We start from the raw sequence: 22,030 nt of genomic DNA on the forward strand, positions 1-22,030 counted from the left end.
ACAGTGGGATAATATAAATTTAAGTGGAAGTCTAGATATGCTTGCATAATTCCACTTCATCCTCTCAAGGGGATTTTTACTGTGTAATATATTAAATGGGAAAGTGTCACTTCATTTAAAAATGGTTGTATAATATTTTAACGTGACTAGAATACACCACAAACCAGTGAATTATACTGCTGTAGCAGAGTGCTGCTAAGTTGTGTAGTCTGGCCATGAGAAGTTGGTGAAGCTGCATGTTATCGTGGAAAGCCACAATTTCAGTGATTTTAAACTTTCCTACTGTGTGGCATGCTCTAACAATTTAAATTGTACTGCTATTTGAAGTGCTATGCATCTGACTGAAGTAAGATATGGTAGTCTGAACATAAGTGATTTTGAAAGTATTAGATACCTCAGAAAAACAGAAGATGAACACTAGAATCTGGAGGGATTGAATTATTCAGTTATGACAGTTAAAATAACAAAGCATAAGTCTAGTAGAATAAACAGAGAAAATAAAGTATAAACTCTGCTCTGTCTTTTGTTGAACTGTGTATCCATTTATTCCCTCTCCTGTTGTGCTCCTAAAAACTTCCCCAGAGAGAAGCCATGTTCAGTACAGTTATTCAATGAGTCTGAAACCATCCTAAAGGAATGTACAGCACTTGAAGTCTTTCAATTCTCCTTAAAAAGGGGTGTGGAGCTTACCAATCGTTCGGGGAAGTTGGTAGGATCGTCCTGTAATTTGGGTGTGTGTGTCTGAGAGGGGCATCTAGCTAGGGGCCAGTTGCCTAGTGTCACCTCACCCCTCTGGAGGTGACTTAAGCTGGATTGAACAAAACCTCTGCCCAGTGCAGGCTGAGGTGGCTCTAAGGCAATGTTAAGCTCAGGAATGGTAAGAGGAAGGTGTGAGGGAAGCTGAGAAGAACTTTGCATAACACTTCCCGGAGTCCACTGAGGTCATAAAGTTTATCAGGGGCCCAGTGTTCTAGCACTGATTTGTCTTCAGGAGCAGTCTATATGCTTATGAAGACTAACAGCCTGCATTTTTAAGCTTTGTGTTCCTAGCCACATTTTCAGTAGATCAGTAGAGACTACTTTTGTCCCCAATAATGACTTTCAGACTGTTGGTTTCAGTAACCTTTTCCAAATGTAATCAGTAGGTCCCCTCTAAGTCTGACAGTAAGCTTGCTGTTTCATGAGTGGGTCTAGTGTGGTGTATCAAAACAGTAGCTTCTCTCCTCTTCCTGCTCTAGGAATTATAACCGACACTGTGGCTTCACAAATGCAAGTCTGAGCTAGATGTTTCAGGCCTAGGCATTGCCAGTAGAGGTAGCCCTCTGCCCCTTTCTCTAAAGGAGACAGACTGCTGTTCTGACAACTCCTGTGTGTCCCATAAAAGAATAGTTAACAAGTCAGGCTTACAAACCCTTCTTTACATATCCCCTGGTTCTTTTTCTAAAGATTCTTAGTAATCTTTTCCTATGCTTTTTGGACATTCTTTCTGTAATTGTAGTCTGAAGTAGAATATATTGGGTTAATTCCTCCTGTGCAGCCCTGCCTCTCTTATTGATGCTCCTCACAGAATTGACCACTTTCTTATTGCCATTCTGTGAGGACTCTCTGGATCTAACCTTTAGCTTTCTGACCTCCGACCTTCCCCTTTCTTCTTCACATCTGCAGGTCCCTGTCCTGTCTTCTATAATCAGGCAAACAACTGCAGTATGTTTCCACAAACTAACATCTTTGTCATCTGATGAGCATTGGCATCAGGTGCTTTAACCTGGTGTTTGGTTCATTCTGCAGCACCAGTTCTGCTTACCGAAAGTGGCCCAGTGAGCGCTCACRTTCTACAAAATGTGAGTGTTGCAATTATTGGACCGCTTTCCACACCAAGATTACTTCAGAAGATACTCTACTCTGTTACTACAAATTGCATGTTCTCCCTCAGCATATGCCTAGCAAGTTTGTCCTGAGGTTGCTGTTGGCCCATCTGAACTTGCAAAAGCTACTTTAGTCCTATTTCTTAAGAAGCAGGTATGCAGGATAAGGCTCCTTCAGAGCCTCCAAACATTTAGATATGTGTCTTTGGGGTTAACAGACTAAATAGTTCTGTAATGCTCTTCAAAGCATTTGAGGAAAGGATCCTCARAGTAGTGGAAGTGTTGGGAAGAAGGGCATATCTTTTGTTAGCCTCCAAATTAGGATGTAATTCCTGAGCCACCTTGATGCAGAAGCTTTGAGCTTCGCTGTGTATTTGCCATGACATTTGAGATACTATGCCTCCTTTTGGAAGGTCAGAGGATGACAAGGATTTTCTCCAGGTCCAAAGAAATTTCTTCTCTCTGTGTATATCACACTCCACTGTGTCAGGTTTGGGTTGCTGCTCTGTATACAAAATGTTTTTGAGTAATGAAAGCTATTCAACTTTGAAGACAGGTAAGGCATAGATACCAGTCTTAACGTGATCTAACGTAGCCACACCAACCCCTTTTCCTTTTTTACTTTGTGTTATCAGTTGTGGAATTTCCTGTACTTACCCAGGAAGTATGTTTGCAACATGTCTGTCCACCTCTTAGTTTAACATCAAAGTAATGTCTCTTTGTGAATTGGAGAGTTCCATTTAATGAGGTTTGATCTGCTCTTCCTCTGCCCTCTCAAGCTGTGCTCTGTCCCACTTCCAAACTCTGGGTTCCTGGCCCATAATGAACTTTGAGAGATGGACTTTTACTAGCATTCACATTTCTGTTTTGGAGGGAGTCACTTGTTCTTCCAGCTCTCTGAAAGCAGTCCTCTGTGCGCCTGTCCCTTCAATAATAAGTTTTGAGGAAATTCTGTGAATTTATGACAGACCCATTTCTCTTCTTTCTGTTGCAGTATTGTTTCTGTATAGTTTATCCCCAAGGTTTTGCCCAAAGTCTCAGCTGAAGTCACAGAAGTCTTTCATTTTTGATAGCTGACTTTCTTACAGGTGTCCTGTTTTGCTTTCCAATGTCATCTTCCCTAATATCTAAGTGCTTCATGCATTATAATATAAAATTATATCTGTCCTTCCACATGCAGTAAGTAAAATCTTCAAGAACTCTTCATCTCCTTGTGCACACAGTCTAAATGTTTTACAGCTTGTTCAGACTCCTCAGTTGATACAAAATTGTCAAACTAAGCTATAAACCTGGTAAAGGTAACTCCTTCCATCACCAAAGGTGATCATGCAAGACTGGTTATCACTTGCCTTTATAAACAGTATTATCAGAAATCTCCAGACTTGGTACTGCTTTTGGTAAGGACACTTGTTTGGAATTGCCTGCAGCATGAAAGTGCATGTTAATAAGCACTTCAAAAAAGGAAAATATTTGCCTGTAACAAAGGTTTGAAATCTCTTGTATAGCTATGGATTACATTCTTCCTTTCCCATTTTTGGGGGATGTTTTTTGTTTCTGTGATAAAGGAAAACTGAGGATTAAAAGGCATGATGTGATGGTGATGTCTTTCAGCAAAAGAACTTAAGGCGTAATGAACCTATGGTGTAACTCTGTATAGGAAATATATTTACCAGTTAATGGGGCTGGTAAAGATGCAACTTTCTTAGCTCTAAAAACCTTAAGTTCTCATTCTATTTTTTTTATTTTTGAGACTACTTTCTCTTTAATTTTTCATTTAACCAGTTATGCTAGTGAATATCTGGAGCTCAAAGGTGAAAAACTGCCTTGGAACAGAATCTGTGAGAAAAGGGAGAAGGTGGTCTTAGGTTCCAGGCTCTGTTACTGGGGGTGACTTACACCCTGAAGCACTTGCTGTTACTAAATTCTGCTAAATCTGGGTTAACTGGCTCCATGTAAATTCATTCAGAACTTGGGGTCTCTGTGCTCCTTCCTTCAGTGGCTGTGTATTGGGAAAATAGGTACGAGAATGGTTCGCTCTTACATTTTAGGTCAGTGGCAGCCATCATTGTCATCTTCAGTTTCTGACAATTAATGAGGATTAGATCACCTCACTAGCGTCTCCCATTTGGGCCTGGGGAATGACTCAGTGCAAATTAATCTCAAGCCACACATAGATGTTCACTTTACAAATGACTGTGCTGGTTGAGGTTATTGCCACCATAGATGGTGGCATTCCTTCCTGAGCAGATTAAGGAATGATCATATAACCTGCTGTGCTGGCAAAGTCCTTATGTCACCTCTTATGTGCTTCAACAGCTGTTTCATGTGACTTTGCCTGAGGTGGATTAGGCAGCTGAACTCCCAAGGAGAGAACTCTGCTTGGGGACAGTAATACTGTCAGCCAGCACAACTGGATTTGAAGGATGATACTCATTTATGACCATAGGGGTCAAAAGACTTCAAAGATTACTGGCCAGGCCCCCTGGCATTTATTGCTCTTAGCTGGAAATGGTGATTTTGGTAATATCTTTTCATTTAATTATTTATTTAAGAATTTTGATTTGTGGATGTTCTAAGGTGAGTTTGTACTAGATCAGATTCTATTCCTGGATGTGATTGTTACAGATGTAGTACAAGCAGCTCTTAAGTGGACTTGAAAGAGACTAAAATAGGCTTTTTCCCCCCCCCAGAAATTTCTGTCCTAGTAAAAATGTATGTGAAAATGTACCTATGTGCACAACAGGTCTAAATACTACTTTAAAAACTTCATGAATTATCTATAACATGGGTAACATTACTATGCTAACACTTACATTAGCCCCTTTTTATTATTTAAAGCCATCTCCATTTTTCAGGTGGAAATCTGTATAGCCTTAAGAAGTTAATTGTAGTGTTGAGATAAAAGAAAAATTAAGCATAAAAGTTTGATACTGTTAATACACTGTGGAGTTTCAGGTTTGTTTTCTGTTGGCCAGATCTAGGTATGATTTTCAAATGATTTCTTTGGTTTCTTCACGTTTGGTTCAATGGACCACTAATAATTTAGACTATTGTCCTGACCAACTGTAAAATTCTGATTGAATGTAAGAATAGGATAGTATAAAGCCGTAACAGAAGTGAAAAATGTTAGTTGAATTAAAACTGAGAGCTTTACCTTTAGATAGTTTCAGATTATAGACCATGAAATTGAAAGTTCACTGATTAGTATAGTCATGTTGCATTTTGTAGGAAGATTAAAACACAATCACTGTATCTTTGTGTCTAGAATTTGTTTTTCTCCTTATAAACAGCAAGAAATAAATTCCTGATCAGTACAAATTTTCTTCCCATCTTAGTTATGAGAAAAGCAGGCTTCACTTGTACAAACCAGAAGTTGACCTTGCACTGTGTAAGCCTAACATGTAAGAAGTCTAATGAGAATTTTTGAAGCATTTATTGTTTTATTACAGATTTTGTTTCTGGTCAAGTGCTCATTTGAGCGCTTAGCTATGCTTATAAAGTTACATTGTGGTAGATACCTTATGGAACGATTCTCCTGGTCTATTGAGCAGAGATCTACCAGTTTAAGTATGCCTTTGGAAAAGTAAATATCAAGCTAAATGACATTATTTGGGAGAATTTGGGGGGGGAGTAAGGGCTCATATTTTATTTGTCTTCTATTGTATCGGAACARTTGCTGCAACACAGTCATGTTCCAGGTGGCTTTCTCTCTTATTCTGGTTTATCCTATGTCACATAGAAAAACGGAAAATAACTATCTTGGGAGACTGCTTTTAGTTTTATTTCTGGGGTAACCTTATCTCAGAGACATCATGTTTCTAGAGGTTTTCTTTTCACATTATTGGCCAATGAGCCATTAACCACTGGGTAATTTGTCTCTACTGRTTTTTTTTTTCCTTTTTGGTGTGTGAAATTAGTTTCGAGGTTTTATGTCAGAAACATTTCTAAAATAGTAACTGATTAACTTACCTTGGTTAGTTTTGACATTGGATGATGATGATATGGCTTTCTAAATTAAAAATTGTTGTATAGATTCTCTGTCTTAAGGGAATTATTTTATTGATGAATCTACAAAGGAGCTAATTCAAAATTCTTTCCACGTCTGGTTGTTCTTATTAAAATGTAAATTAAACCTTGGATTTTGGATTTTATTTATTTCTGGTATTTGCATTATTGTGGATTAATGTCATTACTGTAGGCTCGTGTGTGGTCAGTTAGACACATACCACACTGAAGTTCTCCAAAACACAGATAAGAACTCAGGGCTTACATATCCATTAATTTATTATTATGATGATTATCAGGAATAATTTTTACTGTTAAGGCTGCACATGTTACCTAGGTCATGAATGTAATTATGAAGAACTAAGATAACTTCTTTCAGTTTATGATCCTGTTTAACTTTCTTGGCTATCAAGACAATATATTTAATGGCTATCTTCTTCCAGGAATTAGGCTAAGTGCTTTCATCTTGTATTGTTTTAGACATAATTTTATGAAAAAATTATGTAAGGTTTTAATAATTCATTTGTACACTTAAAAATTTTAAGATTTGAAGTGCCACATCTTTTGTTGCAAAGAGTTCTCTTGTATTTTTCTAGTAAGTTTTATAATGCTTGCTGAAATGACATTGTCTTACTTAATTCTTCCATAAAAACAAAATCATGAATAAATTAAGTTCCTTTCATTGCAGGAAGCAGTATTGATCTGTGAATTCTGGACCCAATGAAATTGATTTTGAGCTACTGTAAAGTAAATTAAAGAAAGAGATGTGAACCACAAAAGGAATGTGTTAATGTAATAAGTAATAGTATTCTAGCCATTGACTAGGTTTGCCTCTTCACTGAACCAGGTTTCGTTAGGAACTAGAAATCTTCTCAAGGACACATTTGCTCTTAAATGTTGGAGTGTGGCTTATGGTAGTAGGCAATTCAGAACCGTATTTATTTATTTATGGGCGGCGTGCTACTTTTGTCTTTTGGTTTAAAATTAACCACTGAAATGAAAATTACATACGTCTGCATGGCTTTGTAAGCACTGCTCAAACACCATTGGTAATAGTGGTTCCGTGTTTTCAGGGTTGATTTGTGATTCTTCTTGTGATCAGATTGTAAAGTGCTTTTACTTAGGTTATTTTGTGTTTAATTTTTTGACTCCTCTTCTGATTTTGACCTGAAATTTTGTCTGTATCTCTGTCTGTGTCCTAACTATATGAAGAAGGACAAAAAAATGCCTTTCTCGTGTGCGAGGAGATGGTACAGCTTCAAGAAGGAAATTGGACTGGAAACTGTAGACAGGCCTAATGGCAAATCTGTTAATGAGATGCTTCAGGGTTTTTTGCACAGCAGTGGATTGCACTGACATTTTGGCATGATTCCTGGAGTTTACTGTCTACCAGGAAATTTACTTTAAAAAGGAAAAAAAGCGGGGGGCGTGGAGAGGAGAGGAAGACATGCAGAAAACCTCCTGATGATAAAAATCTCTATGGGGAAAAAGGAAAAAAATCAAGTTTCCACAGTTTTTCCACATTTTGCATAATGTCACTAAGGAGTGAGTAACTTTTCTTTTCTTATTTATATTATTTATACTGGCAAGAGTTCTAGCGTAGGCTTAAATTGACAAGTGTTCTTTTGCTAATACAGTATTTTTAGTTTTGGTAACTGCTGCTTTAAGCTACTTTAGTTTTTGCACGTACAAACTGTACTTGAATTCAGAGTTTCCTGGTCCAAATACACTGGTGAACCTTTTCATTCATCCTGGAATAAGTTTGTAGTTTATGGATAAGAATAAGAATGAACTTCAGTTGTACAAAAATCTTATGTGATATTAGGAACCAAGATGTGAAATGGTAAATGTAAGGTGGTAGTCTTTGGTATTCGACTTACGGTAGCAACTGTAAATGATTTTTTTTTTTTTTTTTTTTTTTTTTTTTTTAAATCATTGTGGCTCCATGCAAAGTTGGACAGCCTCTGTGAGTAATGGGTTAAGAACTGTTGATGTAGAACTAAATAGATTAAGTGCAAGATACCAGAAGCATGGTAATTAAATTTCAGAGGACTTTTTCAGATAGCTTGCAATGAATTCTGTGAACATTTGTAAATATTTGCTAGGAATTTCTGAAGATTTGGTGTATTACCCATGTTACACCCTTCCTATGTAGCTTAATAAATTGAGTTAAAAAAAAAAAAAAAAGACTCTAACCATACAGCTGCTTTTCCTTCATCATAATGTATTTTATACCAACTGTTTTGTTATTTTTCCTGTGATTCTCTATTGAAAAACTTGATTAATAACCCAGTGTAAACAATGTTTAAAAAACTAATTCAGTGTAAATTAGCTTTTATTGCTACAACACAGTAGGATAATAAAAACATGCTAAAATGTTTTTATTATTATGATACATTTCTGTATAAGAAAAAATAGGACACAGTTTCAGTTCATTCTCCATTAGCTGTGTGCAAGTATGATAACATTATCTCTTGCAGAAGAAATTTTCAGACAAAGCTATAAATTTGCAGTCTGCTACTTSTGCATCTTCTTACATAAATATCAGTGAAATATTTCTTTCATCTGTTAAAAGTTAAATGAATATTGAAAAAGATTTATTCATCCTAAGATCCCAATTCTTTCAGTGAAAGCTTCCATAACAAAACACTCATTGAAATAGACAGAGATCACAACAAGTTTTGATCAAAACAGCATAAAAGGAAAATGAATTCAGCTTGTTCATTGCCTTTTCCCTCTTCAGCCTTCCTGAAACTATTGTGAAATAGTAATTTGCTGTCAACTTTTTGTATTATGCTGTTTCCACGCCTCTAAAAAAAGTATGTTTTATGTCTAGATCTTATGCCTTTTTTATTAACTTTCTGGAGGAAAATACAACTTTGAGATATTAAATTAGACCTTACTGTTTTATCTGTACAAAAACTTGTATTAAGTATGATGATTCTTCTAGATGCTAAACGTCAATTTTAAAAGAGGATACTGAGCTAGCACTTTTTCCTCAGGAGTGTTAAAAATTTTTTATTTCCTTATTTGGACACTTTTTTTCTTCTTCATTTCTGAATACTTCTACTTTGAAAAGGCCAAATTTAAACATCAGTGCCACCAAAAATCAAACTCGGCTCATACTGTCTAGTGATTATTGTTAACTATAAGATTCTGTATTCAAAATGTGGTTAACACTGTGATATGTGAGCTGGAAAAGAATGGGCATGTTGTCAAATTACATTGGCTTTGCAATTTTACCTAAGGTAAACTTCACTCCTGCGTTTCCCCACTCCCAGAGATGAGAGTCTGAATATTGACTCAGAAGGGATATTCTCAGTAATATAATTTTTTTTTCTTTTGTTAGACTAAAAATGAATTGTTGTATACTAAAATCTTTTGTATTTACCTACTTGCCTTGAAGCAATATTAATGTATTCCAAAACAGACTAGTAATGTGTTGTCTTAAAAGTGAACTAGCATTGGGTGAGAATGGCAGTGCTTCCATAGAACAGAACTGAGGACAACTGGTAACTCAGACTGGAATCACTAGAGGGAGATTTATCTGGAGAATAATCCTCATGTTATATGGAAGCTTTCACAAAATCTTAAAATGTGGATGCTTCAGGAATGACTGGTATCATCACTTGTTCTTTTGAGTAAGCTATTCTGCTGTATCTGATACTTTCTTAAACTCAACTACTGAGGCCCTTTTGGGCAGCGCTCAATAACACTCGTGCGTGATGAGCTGATAGGAAGAATATGAATATGCTGCTTGTGTGTTAAGTAGACAGGCTTATCTGCTTCCTTCTTCCAGTTATATCTACAGAAGGAACACAACCCATCCAGGTTCAGGGAAGGAAGATGTGTCTGCTTCCTTACAGAAGGTTTTGGGGAAGAGGTTAAAGAATTTTCATGGAAGGCTCTGCACTGTGAAGCCTGAATATGTGGTTGAATTCACAGCCTCCCCTTTTCTTTCACTCTGCATCTCACCAAGTTGATACCTTTTCTAACGAGGGAATGCAACCACAACATGCCTTTCTTTCCTCAATCATTGCTGACAAGCATTCAGTAGTGATGTTGATTACATGCTGCTCAGTTTGCCTCCGTTTTTATGTATCTAGGTCTGTGGGATTACCATTATTGGCTCTCTGTTTTCTTCTCAAGATGCAAGTGAGAGGTGCTGTTAGTGATGATCTTAGTTCAGTTGCTTCACATAGACCGAAGTGATGGGGTGCTTTATGACTTGAGAGATAAAGAAGAAAATAGAAGGAAGAATGAGGGATGTGCGTGCTGGGAATAGAGCATGGGCTTGGAAGATGTCCTGTTAATAGATGTTGCAATCCTTATGTTGCAAGAGAGAAGGAAACCTAACGAAGTTGTCAAGAAAGATCAACTTACGGATATTTACTTCTTCCTCTTCAACTATTTAATTTCTGCTGAAATCATTTTTTCCCCCACAGTGTTAAACACACAATGTTTCCCCCACAGTGTTATCTCAGCTGATCAAATTAGAATGCTTAGTATTCCATATATTTGTATTTTTAGGAAATAAAACGTCTAAATTTTGTAAAAACAAACTCCCAGAGAATTCAGCATTGTGAACCATCCACACCATGTAAAATTTGGCTTTTTAAATCGATGTGTGACTTAACTTTTTGCAGGGTGCAGGAGGGATGTGGGTCTGTAAAGGCTATAAGAGAACATCTTGTTTCACATGTTCTTATTTCTTTACTTAGGTTGGTTGAAGACTTTTGAGGACTACTTCAGAGATCAGACACAACATATCTTAAATAATATGGTTATAAAACTACAAGAAGACAACCGAAGAAAATTTATGTGGTCTGAGATTTCTTACTTATCAAAATGGTGGGATGGAATAGATAGCCAAAAAAAGGATGCTGTTAAAAGGTTTGAGCATCTATACTGTTTGTGTTGTACTTCTTGCAGAATGTTCTGAATCTTTATGTGTATTTGACTACACTGTGAACTTGATTTCATTTATTGCAAAGTGGTATGACGAGAATAATCACACTATTAAAGTTCTGGTTTGGGGTGTTTGGTTATTTATTTATTTATTTTTAATTAAAAAACAAAGTTCTATTTAGAGAAATGGAGTGAAGTTACTGAGTTGCTGGAAAAAAATGGTTGAAAGTATCCATTCCCAACCATTAAGATGCTTTCCAAATTGTGGGAGTTGTGATTATAAACTCAGCTCCTGTGTTTGAAGTGACATAAAAGTTTTGGCAGTGGGATGAAGGTAACCTTTCATACTAGCTATTTATTTAAGATAATCTCTTCCTCAGTTTTAGTAGTTATGAAATGAGATGTTTAGCATCTTAAACTATGTTTTTAATAAACATGCAGCTATGTAAATATTAAAGAACTGCATACTCTATACACGTATTTTCAGGGTTTTTTTTAAATCACAGGTCATAAAGTAATACAAAAGTAAGAGATTTAACTAGACATTGAGACAAGAAAGCATGCTGCTTGGATAACTTCTAAGTAAGGATCTAGTTTTGAGATACTACCCTCGCTATTAAAAAATTATTATCTAGATATGCTATATATATAGTATAGTATATTCATATTTTGTATATTCATATTTTGTGTATGTATAATTATATATATATAATATATTTAAACTAAGATGCCTCAAGACAGGATCCAACAGGTGGATCAGGGCATCCCTTTGAGATAACACTGGGTGCAGCTAAAGCTGCAACATACATTAAAGTTATGAGAGCCTCAAAGCTGCAAAGCTTTGGTATCCCTGGAGATCTTGGGAGTAACATAGAAAACTATCTGTTTAAAGAGTTATGTACAATGTGTAAACATTAGAGCACACTGTGGGATTTTAAGATGATAAAATCTCTTGGAACACAAAAAGCAGGTAAACAACATTCACTAGGGAACTGTGTACTTCTTGCTTCAGGTAAGTTGGGTATTGGTTAAACTGCTCTTTAGTTATAGAAGAGTTACAGAAGCATGCACAGGAGGTTATTTTGCTGTATGCTTTCATTAGTTCTATGGGCATTATTTATGATATGAGTAAGTGCTTGTATGCTTATTGTATTTCTTTCTTGAATTCATTAATCAGATATGCAGTAGTGTACAATATAAGTGCCGAGATTACATTATTTAACTCTAAGGACCATCTTGTACTGAAAGCACGATTATTAGGTCCATGGACATCTTAAAAGGGAGACTGGATCATTCTGTGGTCTGTTTCAATGAGATGGTTTAAAGTATTTATAGATATAATAAACTTTGAAGCTCCACCAGCTTTCTAAAACAATAAGAAGAATGTTAGATCAGGGGTAGGAAATATTAGTAGTGCTTGAACTTGTGCTTGAATATCTGGGCATCTCACTCAATTGGCCTTCAGTACTGTGGCACATGCACTATTTTATTTTTGCAGTCTTTGCAGGAAGTAGCCCTCTTCCTGAATAAAAAAAMCCCCAAATATTCTATGGCATATGCAGAAGAGCAGATAGTTTTGCTTGCACAGASTTATTAAGAATTTCACTCTTCATGTATTCATTCTTTCTCTGTTCAGTTAAAAAAAGTAGTCTAGTATTGGAACTAGCATAATCAGTTTAGATTTTGGCATTGTTTGCCCAATAAATCTCTTGTGTATTCAGAAGTAGATTTTAACAGTATATTTTCACAGCAAGTTTCTGAACCCAATTTACATATTTTTCTTTCAGGTTAATAAAAGATGGGCAATTTGAAATAGTAACAGGAGGATGGGTTATGCCTGATGAAGCCTCTCCTCACTACTTTGCTTTAATTGACCAAATGATAGAAGGACATCAGTGGCTAGAAAGGAACCTGGGTATGTAGCTTGATTTAAAATTTTGCTGCGTTAATACAGGAAGTCAATTTGCAATTCTTTCTTTATATTTTTCAGGTGATTAGAAGGCTTTGTTTACTCTGCTTTCCCAAAACATTAAATCAGACCGCTTACTGAAAACTGCAGGATTGAGCCTAGTATTTGCAGTTTCTATTTACAAATGAAGGTTCTTGGATAAAGTGTATTTAAGCTTTTTTTTCTGTCCTAACACTTTGATTAATGAAAGATGTGCATAATATATAAGCATAATAATATGCAAGACTAAATCATGCTAAACTGTAGTTCACATGCCTCTGGTATTACAAACGGTTTTCAGGATTACCATTTTTGTCTTTTGGAAATCATGAATAAGGCCTTAAAATCACTTGATTTAAAAATTGATATGCCTTCCATGTGTTTGAATTTATTCTGAAGGCTGGATATTAATTAGGTTCTTTTTAGGTAAGCTTTTCAAAAAGTAAATATGAAACTTARTAGTAATGGTAAGACCTCACCCCCATGTAATCTGTTAAAATCGTTTATGTTAAATTAAAAAAAAAAGACTTCATATTTGCTTTTGAAACTTTGAAGAAAGTCAAACAACTCCAGGATTGGTGGAATTACTAAGTACCTGCAATAAGGCTGGCTGAATTATTTTGGTGGCTTTGGGAGACTTTTCTGGTTTAGTTCCATAATTAGAGATAACTTTTTCTTTTTAATTAACCCTTTTTCTGTGTGTGAAATATTTGTATAGAGATTTTAACAACAGCATTACTTCATTTAATTGAAATTATTTTGAAAAACTGTTTCACTATATTTTTCTTGGATTGCAATTCCCATAAATACTGTTCAACATAATTATGTTTTAGAAAAAATGTCTAGTAAAAGGGTAATGCATTGCCTACTCTTCTTGTGGGGGTACAGTAAAAATAGAGATACTTATTGAATCGATTAAACAAAAGTTAGGTATAGCTTTCTAATTTGCTGATGTGAAATTCAGTGGAAAGAGAATAGTAATCAGCTGAATTCTAATGACTGCCAGCCAAGTAAATCAATTAGTTTTTGAAACAAAAGTTAATCCTAATGCCAGCAAAGGTTAAAATTATTTAAATTACAATGAAAATTCACTGACTTATCTATCCATCTGCATCTGTTCATTTTCTTTCAATTTTCCTTTCTAATTGTAACATCTGGAAAAATTTTAAAATGGGAGCTGTTTTTCATTATAATTCTGTATAAAGTTAAATATTTGAGACAAAAGYTGAAACAGTAACAATGTAACAGTTTAAGTCATAATCCCAGGTTTTTTTACGTAATTAGCCAGACTGCCCTGCCTCTAAGACATTTGATTTTACAGAAATACTTATCTATTTAATTCTAGAATGTTAATTCCAAAGTATGTTCTTAAGGAGACTTAATTGCCTGTATTTTTCATTTACCTTCTTGGAAATTTCATCCGTAGAGATCTGATTTAAATTATATTGGTATTTTTTTCTTTATTGAGTGAAAAGTAAAACTTTTTTTTTCTGCCCATCTACTCTTCCTTTTGTCAACAGGAGTAAAACCAAAGTCTGGTTGGGCCGTCGATCCCTTTGGGCATTCCCCGACAATGGCCTATCTTTTGAAACGCGCGGGATTTTCCAATATGCTTATACAGAGAGTTCACTACTCAGTTAAAAAACACTTTGCAACTCAGAAGATACTAGAATTTTTTTGGAGACAGAACTGGGGTATGTTTTTTTTTTCCTTTGTCTCAATTTATTTTATTTGTTGCTTTATTATTGATTTAAAATAAAAGATCAAGAGGGCTTCAATAAATACTATGACAATCTCTACAGGAATAGGTTATTTGTAGAAGTTAGTCAAGTCTTCAAAGTTTTAAACTTCTGGTTTTGTTGTTTTTAAAAGAAAGTCTTTCATTTTGTTTAAAAACTTCAGAGATTTTTTTTATAACAAAAAAAGTAAGTACATGTGTTGGGGAAGGGGTTAAATATAAAAGCTGTAGTGTTGTCATTGTTCATCTGATCTTCCTTTTACTTCGTTTTCAGTTCTGTTTTTACTTTTTCTCATTTCTCTTCTCTAACGCTCCTTAGAAAATATTTATATGGGAAAGGGAAAAGCAGAGGTTACGGATTTTAGTTCACTTTTCTATTTCCCGTTTTAAAGCTTTAAACAAAAGATTCACTTTCCTTTCAAAAATATATTTAGAAAAAGTAGAGGGTGGAATATTCTTTTTTTCCTTTTCTCACGTCTTTGCTTTCCTCCTCCCACTCCATCACCTGCTGGTTATATTTAGTGAGTAGAGGCAAGGAATAAAGTGGAAGTAGAAAGGAACATTTTCCTTAAATGATAACAAAACTGTGAATATTGGTTGAAGATAGAAGGGCCTTGTTCCCATTCTTACTATGGGGAAAAACTTCCGAGCAACCAGTTTTTCTCAGATGGTGTGACAAATTAGTCTCATTAGTTACAGCAGCTTTCTGTAGACTTGAAATATGTAGGTTATCCTTAGTCAGAAAAATTGATTAAAAATATTTCACCATTTTAATTTGCAATGAAATTTTCAAAAAAAAWTTTTTTTTAGAATAAAGATAATTGCTTTCTTGATATTACTTATACATTTTACAGTATGAAAGGTCACTTAAATAATGTAGCAATTATATCTCAGCAAACTGGTAAGTATCTGAAAATGCCTGTACTTTCTTATATGAATATTGTGCTTTGCTTTGCACTGTACCAGCATTCCAATAAGTAGTATGACAAATGTGTGCAATTGTATTTTGGTCTTGTAATTTTTTAAAATAAGCTAATATGTCACTGCTTTATCAATACAGGGTCCAAAAAATGTATTTTATAATTACTGATGAAAGGTAGTGATGATTATAAAGTTTTTCAGTTCCTGTGTGTTTTTCGCAGGATGTTAAGGGGGAGGAGGGGATTCAAAAAATGCTGTCTGCTGCACAAGCAAATTTTCCTGGAGGAAAAACGTACCGCTATCCAAGATGATGCTCATCACTGACATTTTAGAGGTTTTCTTTTAATGTTAGTATATGCCCCTCAGTGTACATCAAGTAATTATGTATACTTGATGTGACTTTTTCAAAATGGTTGTGAGGTTAAACTCTTACATGATATGGTCTAGTGTTTGGGCTTCCAAACAGAGTAGCATGGCCTTTTGAAACAGTTTTGAACTTGGATACTTTCACAGTTGTTTCACCTAAAGTTTAATCTTCTAGTCTTAATTTAAAGCAATGAAAGTTCAATATTGTTTAAATGAAAAACAAAACATAATTGTGATCTGTCGTTTTGTTACAATTCTTCCAGGATGAGACTCTTCTCAGATCACAGTTTGTTTGGACAGCTTGTTGGCCTCTCTTCTCTTGCTAGTCTTTGTTTCAATCCTGTTTGGTGCTATTTTTCCCTGAGCAAAATCTCAGCTATAGCACTCTGCATCTCTCCCCATCCTCTTTGTTTGTGATGTGTGGGGAGGCTAGAAGCTGTAAAATTGGGTGCTGCTGTACCTAGAGAGAGAATAAATTCCAGTGTCAGTTGAAATAGCTGCTTAAAAAAAGGCCTGTTTTTACAGTGTAAAATTATTACTGATTTGCCTTCATTTTGACTGAATATGAAAAAAAAAAGTTGTTAGAATGATGAAAAGGAAATCCTGTCTCTTGTTTTTTTTTTTTTTTCTTTTCTTTTCCTTCTCCCACCCTAACAACCTTAAAACCACTGCTTCTGAAAACTTCTAATTCTGAAATGGCAGTTGTATAACTTGCTTTCATTAAGCTGTATTGAAACCATTTTCATTATGATTCAAGTTTAACAACTTTCCAAACACAGAATATTTTAAGCATTGGTGTATGTTATAGGAAGCAAAAGTTTCTAGATTTTTTTTATTTAGAAATTGTGAATGTACTGTGAAACAGTGTATAACCATTGGGTAAAAAAGCATGACAGCCTCCAAGATTGTATGATCAAAGATCACAGCACATTCATCTGACATAATATGCAAAGCTGGTTCCAGAGAGATAGAGAGTTCCCACAGTTTAAAGGTAAATGCATATATTTATGGATTATTAACTCTAAAGTAATAAAATAAGAATTTGTTAACAAAAGATATGGACAGCTGTAAGGACTCATGTTCTTACGGCTTTTGAAGAGCATTCTCATATGTATCATTGGCATACTTTTCTTGGGAGCCAGGTGCTGTGGCACATCTATCACATTCGTCCCTTATTTCTGTATAAAATTTTTTCATGTACTTAGTGCTGGAAATAGGTAATCAATGTTCAGGGTGTGTTAACAGATGAGTAAAATTAAGGCTCTCTTTAAAGTGAAGTTTTGAATGACCTTCTTTCAAAAGGCTCTGTCTGATAAAAATATGTAGATCTGTTTGAACTAGAAACTGAGCTCTAACTCCTGGTGGGATAAAGCTCGTATTTTAGGGAATGGGTTGACTAGATGGAAAAGTTAGGATTGCAAAGGTGGTCTGAAAACTTTCTGACACAAGTGCATAAAATCATATTGTTAATGTACTGAAGTTATATATATTCATGAAATTAAGATATTGCTTAAACCAATTCAAACTTTGTGCTAATGAAGTAATGACAGCTTTTTTTTTATTCTGCTGAAAATGTAAAACATATTTTTCTTCATCTCTAATATTCTAGAAATAATGAGATTTATATGCATAAAAAAACCTTAATATTTTGTTCATATCTCTCCAAATCAGGCAGAGCTTAATAAGGACATCTCAATCTGTGTTGTTAGCTCTATTTTTAGCCTGTTTTATGTAAGGCAGATAAGGAGAAAAGTTTATCTCGTCTACATAGACTCCAGGTATGAATATTCAGAGCATGAATTGTCTTGGTCTGATGTTTTTAATAAAGTTTTTGGGTTAAGACCGTGGAACTGATTAAGCTGTAACAAACCTGAGAGGCTTTATTTTAAAAGTGTGCTTTATGTATTTAATTCCAGATTTGGGATCCAGTACAGATATCCTTTGTCATATGATGCCTTTCTATAGCTATGATGTTCCTCATACTTGTGGTCCAGATCCAAAAATCTGTTGCCAATTTGATTTTAAACGCCTTCCTGGAGGAAGAGTAAGTTGCCCATGGAGAGTTCCACCAGAGGCCATTCATGCTGGGAATGTTCAACACAGGTACAGTTTTTATATATTTTGGAAGTGAAGAACTTAAAAATATTCTTCATGCTGGTTGAAGAGGTTGTCTAGCATAGCTTGGTGAGTTTATATAGTTCTTGAAACAACCTGGCTGTAGGAAAATAATACGTATAACTTGCCTTGTGTTTGCACTTAAGGTCAGAACATAATTGATAGTGAAATTTATAAACAGATTATGACTAAAGAAGATGCATTTAATTGTTACTATTAAGTTGTTATGCCACTGGTAAGGATCAAGTTTTACAGTTTTACAAAACTACTTTACAGTTTTGAAAAAAAAATTCTTGAAAGGAAAGATTAAACTGTTGAAGTGTCCCGTCTCGTCCNGAAAGAGATTCATTCTAATGCCTTGTTTACTGTCTTTGTGCCTTGTATAACTTAAACCATTCAGGAATTCAAGAATTAGGAATTTAGGTGGGTGTTTTCAATCAGTGCAAATAGCTGGGTGTAGCAAATATACCAAGGATAGCAAGGGTGACTTTTAGTTTTTAGCCTTGATGTTGAGATTTTAAAGTGAGCAGCTGTCATCAAAAATGTGATTTGATGCAGTATCAAGTGCATATGATGCACATATCTAGTCTTCATACCCTTTTTCTGAGTAGACTAATATGAATTTTGCCAAACATTTTGAAATTTTCCTTTTGTCAATAAAATTCAATTACAAGACTTTATCAAACATAGAAGCAGAATGCATCACAATTGTCATATTTTAGATTGAACTTGGAATACTGATAGGAAAAAATGTCATTTTCTTTGAAAAGAAACAAAACTTGAAGGTGACAGCAGCAGTAGAGCTAATAGCAGAATCATTTTGGCACAGCCCGGTCCTTATCAAATATGAAGAAAAGCCAGTGTTTCTTTAGGTCAGACTTATTAAAAAAAACAAACAAACTTGAATTTGCATCATCATTATTTGAGGCAAATAAATAGAAGAGCAACAGTTCCAGTTTACCAAATAACTGAAATGAGTAGACTGTGAGGAATATGCAGAGAGCCTGTTATGAATGCTTTTTAAGATTTTTTGATTTTTTTAATCAAGTCTTAATTTATGCCTGCACTTCCAAGATACAACTTTTGCATAACAATCTAAATTAGACTTTGTAAAAAATGAAAAAAGGAGTAAATGGTTCTTTAATCATGTGAAATAAAACCAAGAAAAGGAAATGGGGCAAGTATGCAGTGAAGGTATGATAAGGTTTAAGGATGATATGTTTCCCAAAGCTGAATCAATCCTTTGCATCAGTTTTCAGTAGATACAATGTCTAATGGGGGTGAAAGAGCAAGATGATAGATGATACCTGGGGAGAAAGTAAAAGTAACACATTGTCTTTTGATTTGGGAGAATGGATCATTTACAGTCAGAATACTGAAAAGAATATATGCATTTCCTCTTTGATAGTATAGTTTCAAATAAATCCATTAAAATGTAGGAAATGCTATTTGCTGAAGAATACAAAAAACATTTCCACTTTTTCTTGAAATACAAGTAATATTGTATGCAACCAGAAACTTTTCTGGTCTGACTTCTGTAACAAGACAACTTTTACAACTCTTAGGAAGAGGAGATGTGAGAGACACAGAAGTAATTAGAAAATATATCATTATATCACAAACTTACCAAGGTAAAGGTTTGTCTCTAATCTCTGGCTGCCTTGTTTTTTAAGACCGGAAAAATGTGTTGTATCTATACTGTGTGGATCTGAATAAAGCATTTGATACACATTTCATCAATTCAGTGGCAAGGTTTAAATTGCTGACCTTTCTTCAATGCTCAAACTGCACTGAAATTAAAAAAGCATAGCTCTATTCAGCTGGGATTGTAGTTTCTGATTTTAGTACTGTTATGGCCATAGCAATATAAGGAAGAAATATAAAGCTGAAAAGTCGAGACTAATAGCTGTTGGATTTATAATTGCCCTGCAACTTTAATTGTGATTTGATAGGCACGAATGAGACAGCAGTCTTATTAAAAGCCTGTACCTGTTTAATTATGAACTTAGTTACACTCCATAACAGTTTAGGTTATAAAGATTGTTATTGCACACACCCAGTCCTACAGCTGCATCCTTATCACATCCTTGTGTTTGAATGCCCAAGTTCTAGCTTTTCAGAAAAAACTGTTAATACCTGAATTACAAGATTAGTCACACTAGCAAGAAACAACAGTGTTTTTTTTTTTTTTCTTTAAGGATAATGAGTTGCTTTTCTAATGGAAGTATAACTTGTTTTCGTGTATGTCGTCTTTTCCATGCATGAAATTAGGAGAGGTTTCTGTACTGCAGGTTATATACTGCAGAGAAAAAGTAGAAAATTTCCCCCCCACACCCCCCCAATCCCCCTACTAGTTGTGGAAGCACCCAGTTTGACCCTGCTTTCTTTCCATCCCTTGTTTTATTCACAGAGCTTTCAGCTGCTTTTTCTGTATGCTTGGTCATATTGCACAACATGCAGCTGGCATGCAGGTTACATGGCTGCTGGGGTGCTGGTGATTCTAGTTTGCAGCTGGTCTCGAACTCTTGATGAAGAGATTCATTTTGTGTGCATAGCCACAACTGCCACCAAATCACCTGAGTAGCGAATTGCAAATCAACTAGCAGCTTTTCTTTCCTAATTGAGATTATGGAGCAAGGAGCTAGCCCTTAGTGCTTCATGTGCTGTACAGTGGAGACTATGAAGCCATGACCACTGTCAGACCTGTCACATAAGACTTGCTATAGGCGGCTGCAGCATTCCTTGTGATTCCCACAGACTCTGGGTGGCAGCTATTCCTCCTTCTTTTACAATGTAAGGAGTGAACCTAGCCCCATATTAATTGATGTGTGTTAGCCAAATTTTTGAAATTTTTGAGTTATAAAGAGACACTTGTGATAGGAAAACATTTTTCCTCATCTGTCAAAGGTCTTTTAGCATTCTTTGGTAATCTGAAAGCTTTCCAAAGAAAGGTTTTAAAAAAAGTCTTCAAGTAAAGTTGTTACTGACTTGACATATTAATACTATTTTGATATAGGTCCAGTGTTGCTAAGAGTGTAATTAGGATTACTATGAATATTGAGAACTACATAATGTATCTTGTATACAATTCTGAGAACTTTTGATTGTATAAAAACAAAATGTTTATATAAAAAAGCCATTAAAAATGTAGTAGTTGCTGCTGGTAACGTATATCCATAATTATAGGGCTAGAAAAAGTTTAAAGGCTATATCATTAATCTTTTTAGTTTTCCAATTTTTATTTAGGTAGGTTAGATAAATATCAAAACACACCTAATACTGTGTTCGCTGGGGAGCCAGAAGAGGAAAGCATTGTTGAATCTCAGTGGAATCTCAGGCTTTTTCTGCAGAAGTATTTCTCATCTCTAGCAAATCCTATCTGAGGGTTTTTGCTCACTCTTTTTCCTTCCTCTCTGAAATAATGTTTTAAAAAGTTATTTGAGAGCAACTTAAATCTTTTCCAGTAACAGGTTTTTTTTGCAGAGGATATACATAATTTTGAGACATCTCATTTTCTCTGATATTTTGCAACTGAAAATGGTTTGCAGTGGCAGAAGATCGTGCCACCTCATTAAAAGCACCTAAGAATCCTATAGCAAAAGGTGATTTGGGGACAGRGAGAATGCAGCAGCATTGAGTTTTGCAGTAGATTTGGAAGGAAACTGGGGAAGACTTTGAGGAGAGATGCCACAGTCAAATATCCTCTTAGCAGTAACCTTTCCTGAAGTCCTATATTTCTCAAGAGGCTCTAAAATAAAGTATTTTTCTAACCAGAGACTGCATATGGGAAATTTGAGTTAGGCTGGCTTTTTAGAAGGGAGAATTACCAAGTCTTCTATTGTGCCAATTGTAATAGTTTTGTGGAGAGGAAGACTTTATGTTAAAGTCAGGATGCTGTTGAAGGTCATGGAAAAAATATAAATTCAACTATAGACAAAGGTGGGGGGAAAGCTGCTAGACTGGTCTATATGCTAGTCTCAGCAGAACTATGTAGATCCTTAACTAAAGGTCCTGTGTCACCCCCTGCCCCAATATATTCAGACCTTGTGTTTACTCAAAGCTGTTTAAACCAGTTAAAAAGCAAACCCCCTGACTTCTTGATTAGACTGGAAATCCATATTTCTTTATCAAACTTGTTTAAATTCTCACAGAAATGTTCATATA

At 35.1% G+C, this 22,030-nt stretch overlaps 1 protein-coding gene across 6 annotated transcripts in view; it reads left to right on the forward strand.

Moving 5' to 3' along the window:
- MAN2A1 (mannosidase alpha class 2A member 1) overlaps positions 1 to 22,030 on the forward strand; it is a 130,908-nt gene that overhangs the window by 25,339 nt on the left and 83,539 nt on the right. For 5 of the 6 annotated variants that reach the window (XM_026062084.1, XM_026062087.1, XM_026062089.1 and 2 more), the window contains 4 exons: positions 10,592 to 10,763; positions 12,566 to 12,693; positions 14,247 to 14,420; positions 17,668 to 17,854. In XM_026062084.1, the coding sequence (XP_025917869.1) occupies positions 10,592 to 10,763; positions 12,566 to 12,693; positions 14,247 to 14,420; positions 17,668 to 17,854 (661 nt within the window). Of the gene's footprint in view, positions 1 to 7,143; positions 7,416 to 10,591; positions 10,764 to 12,565; positions 12,694 to 14,246; positions 14,421 to 17,667; positions 17,855 to 22,030 lie in introns of those variants that run through there. The other variant, XM_026062086.1, reaches the window with a different exon arrangement.

This window comes from Apteryx rowi, unplaced genomic scaffold, assembly GCF_003343035.1.
Source record: "Apteryx rowi isolate R43461 unplaced genomic scaffold, aptRow1 scaffold_19, whole genome shotgun sequence".
Lineage (NCBI taxonomy): Eukaryota > Metazoa > Chordata > Aves > Apterygiformes > Apterygidae > Apteryx > Apteryx rowi.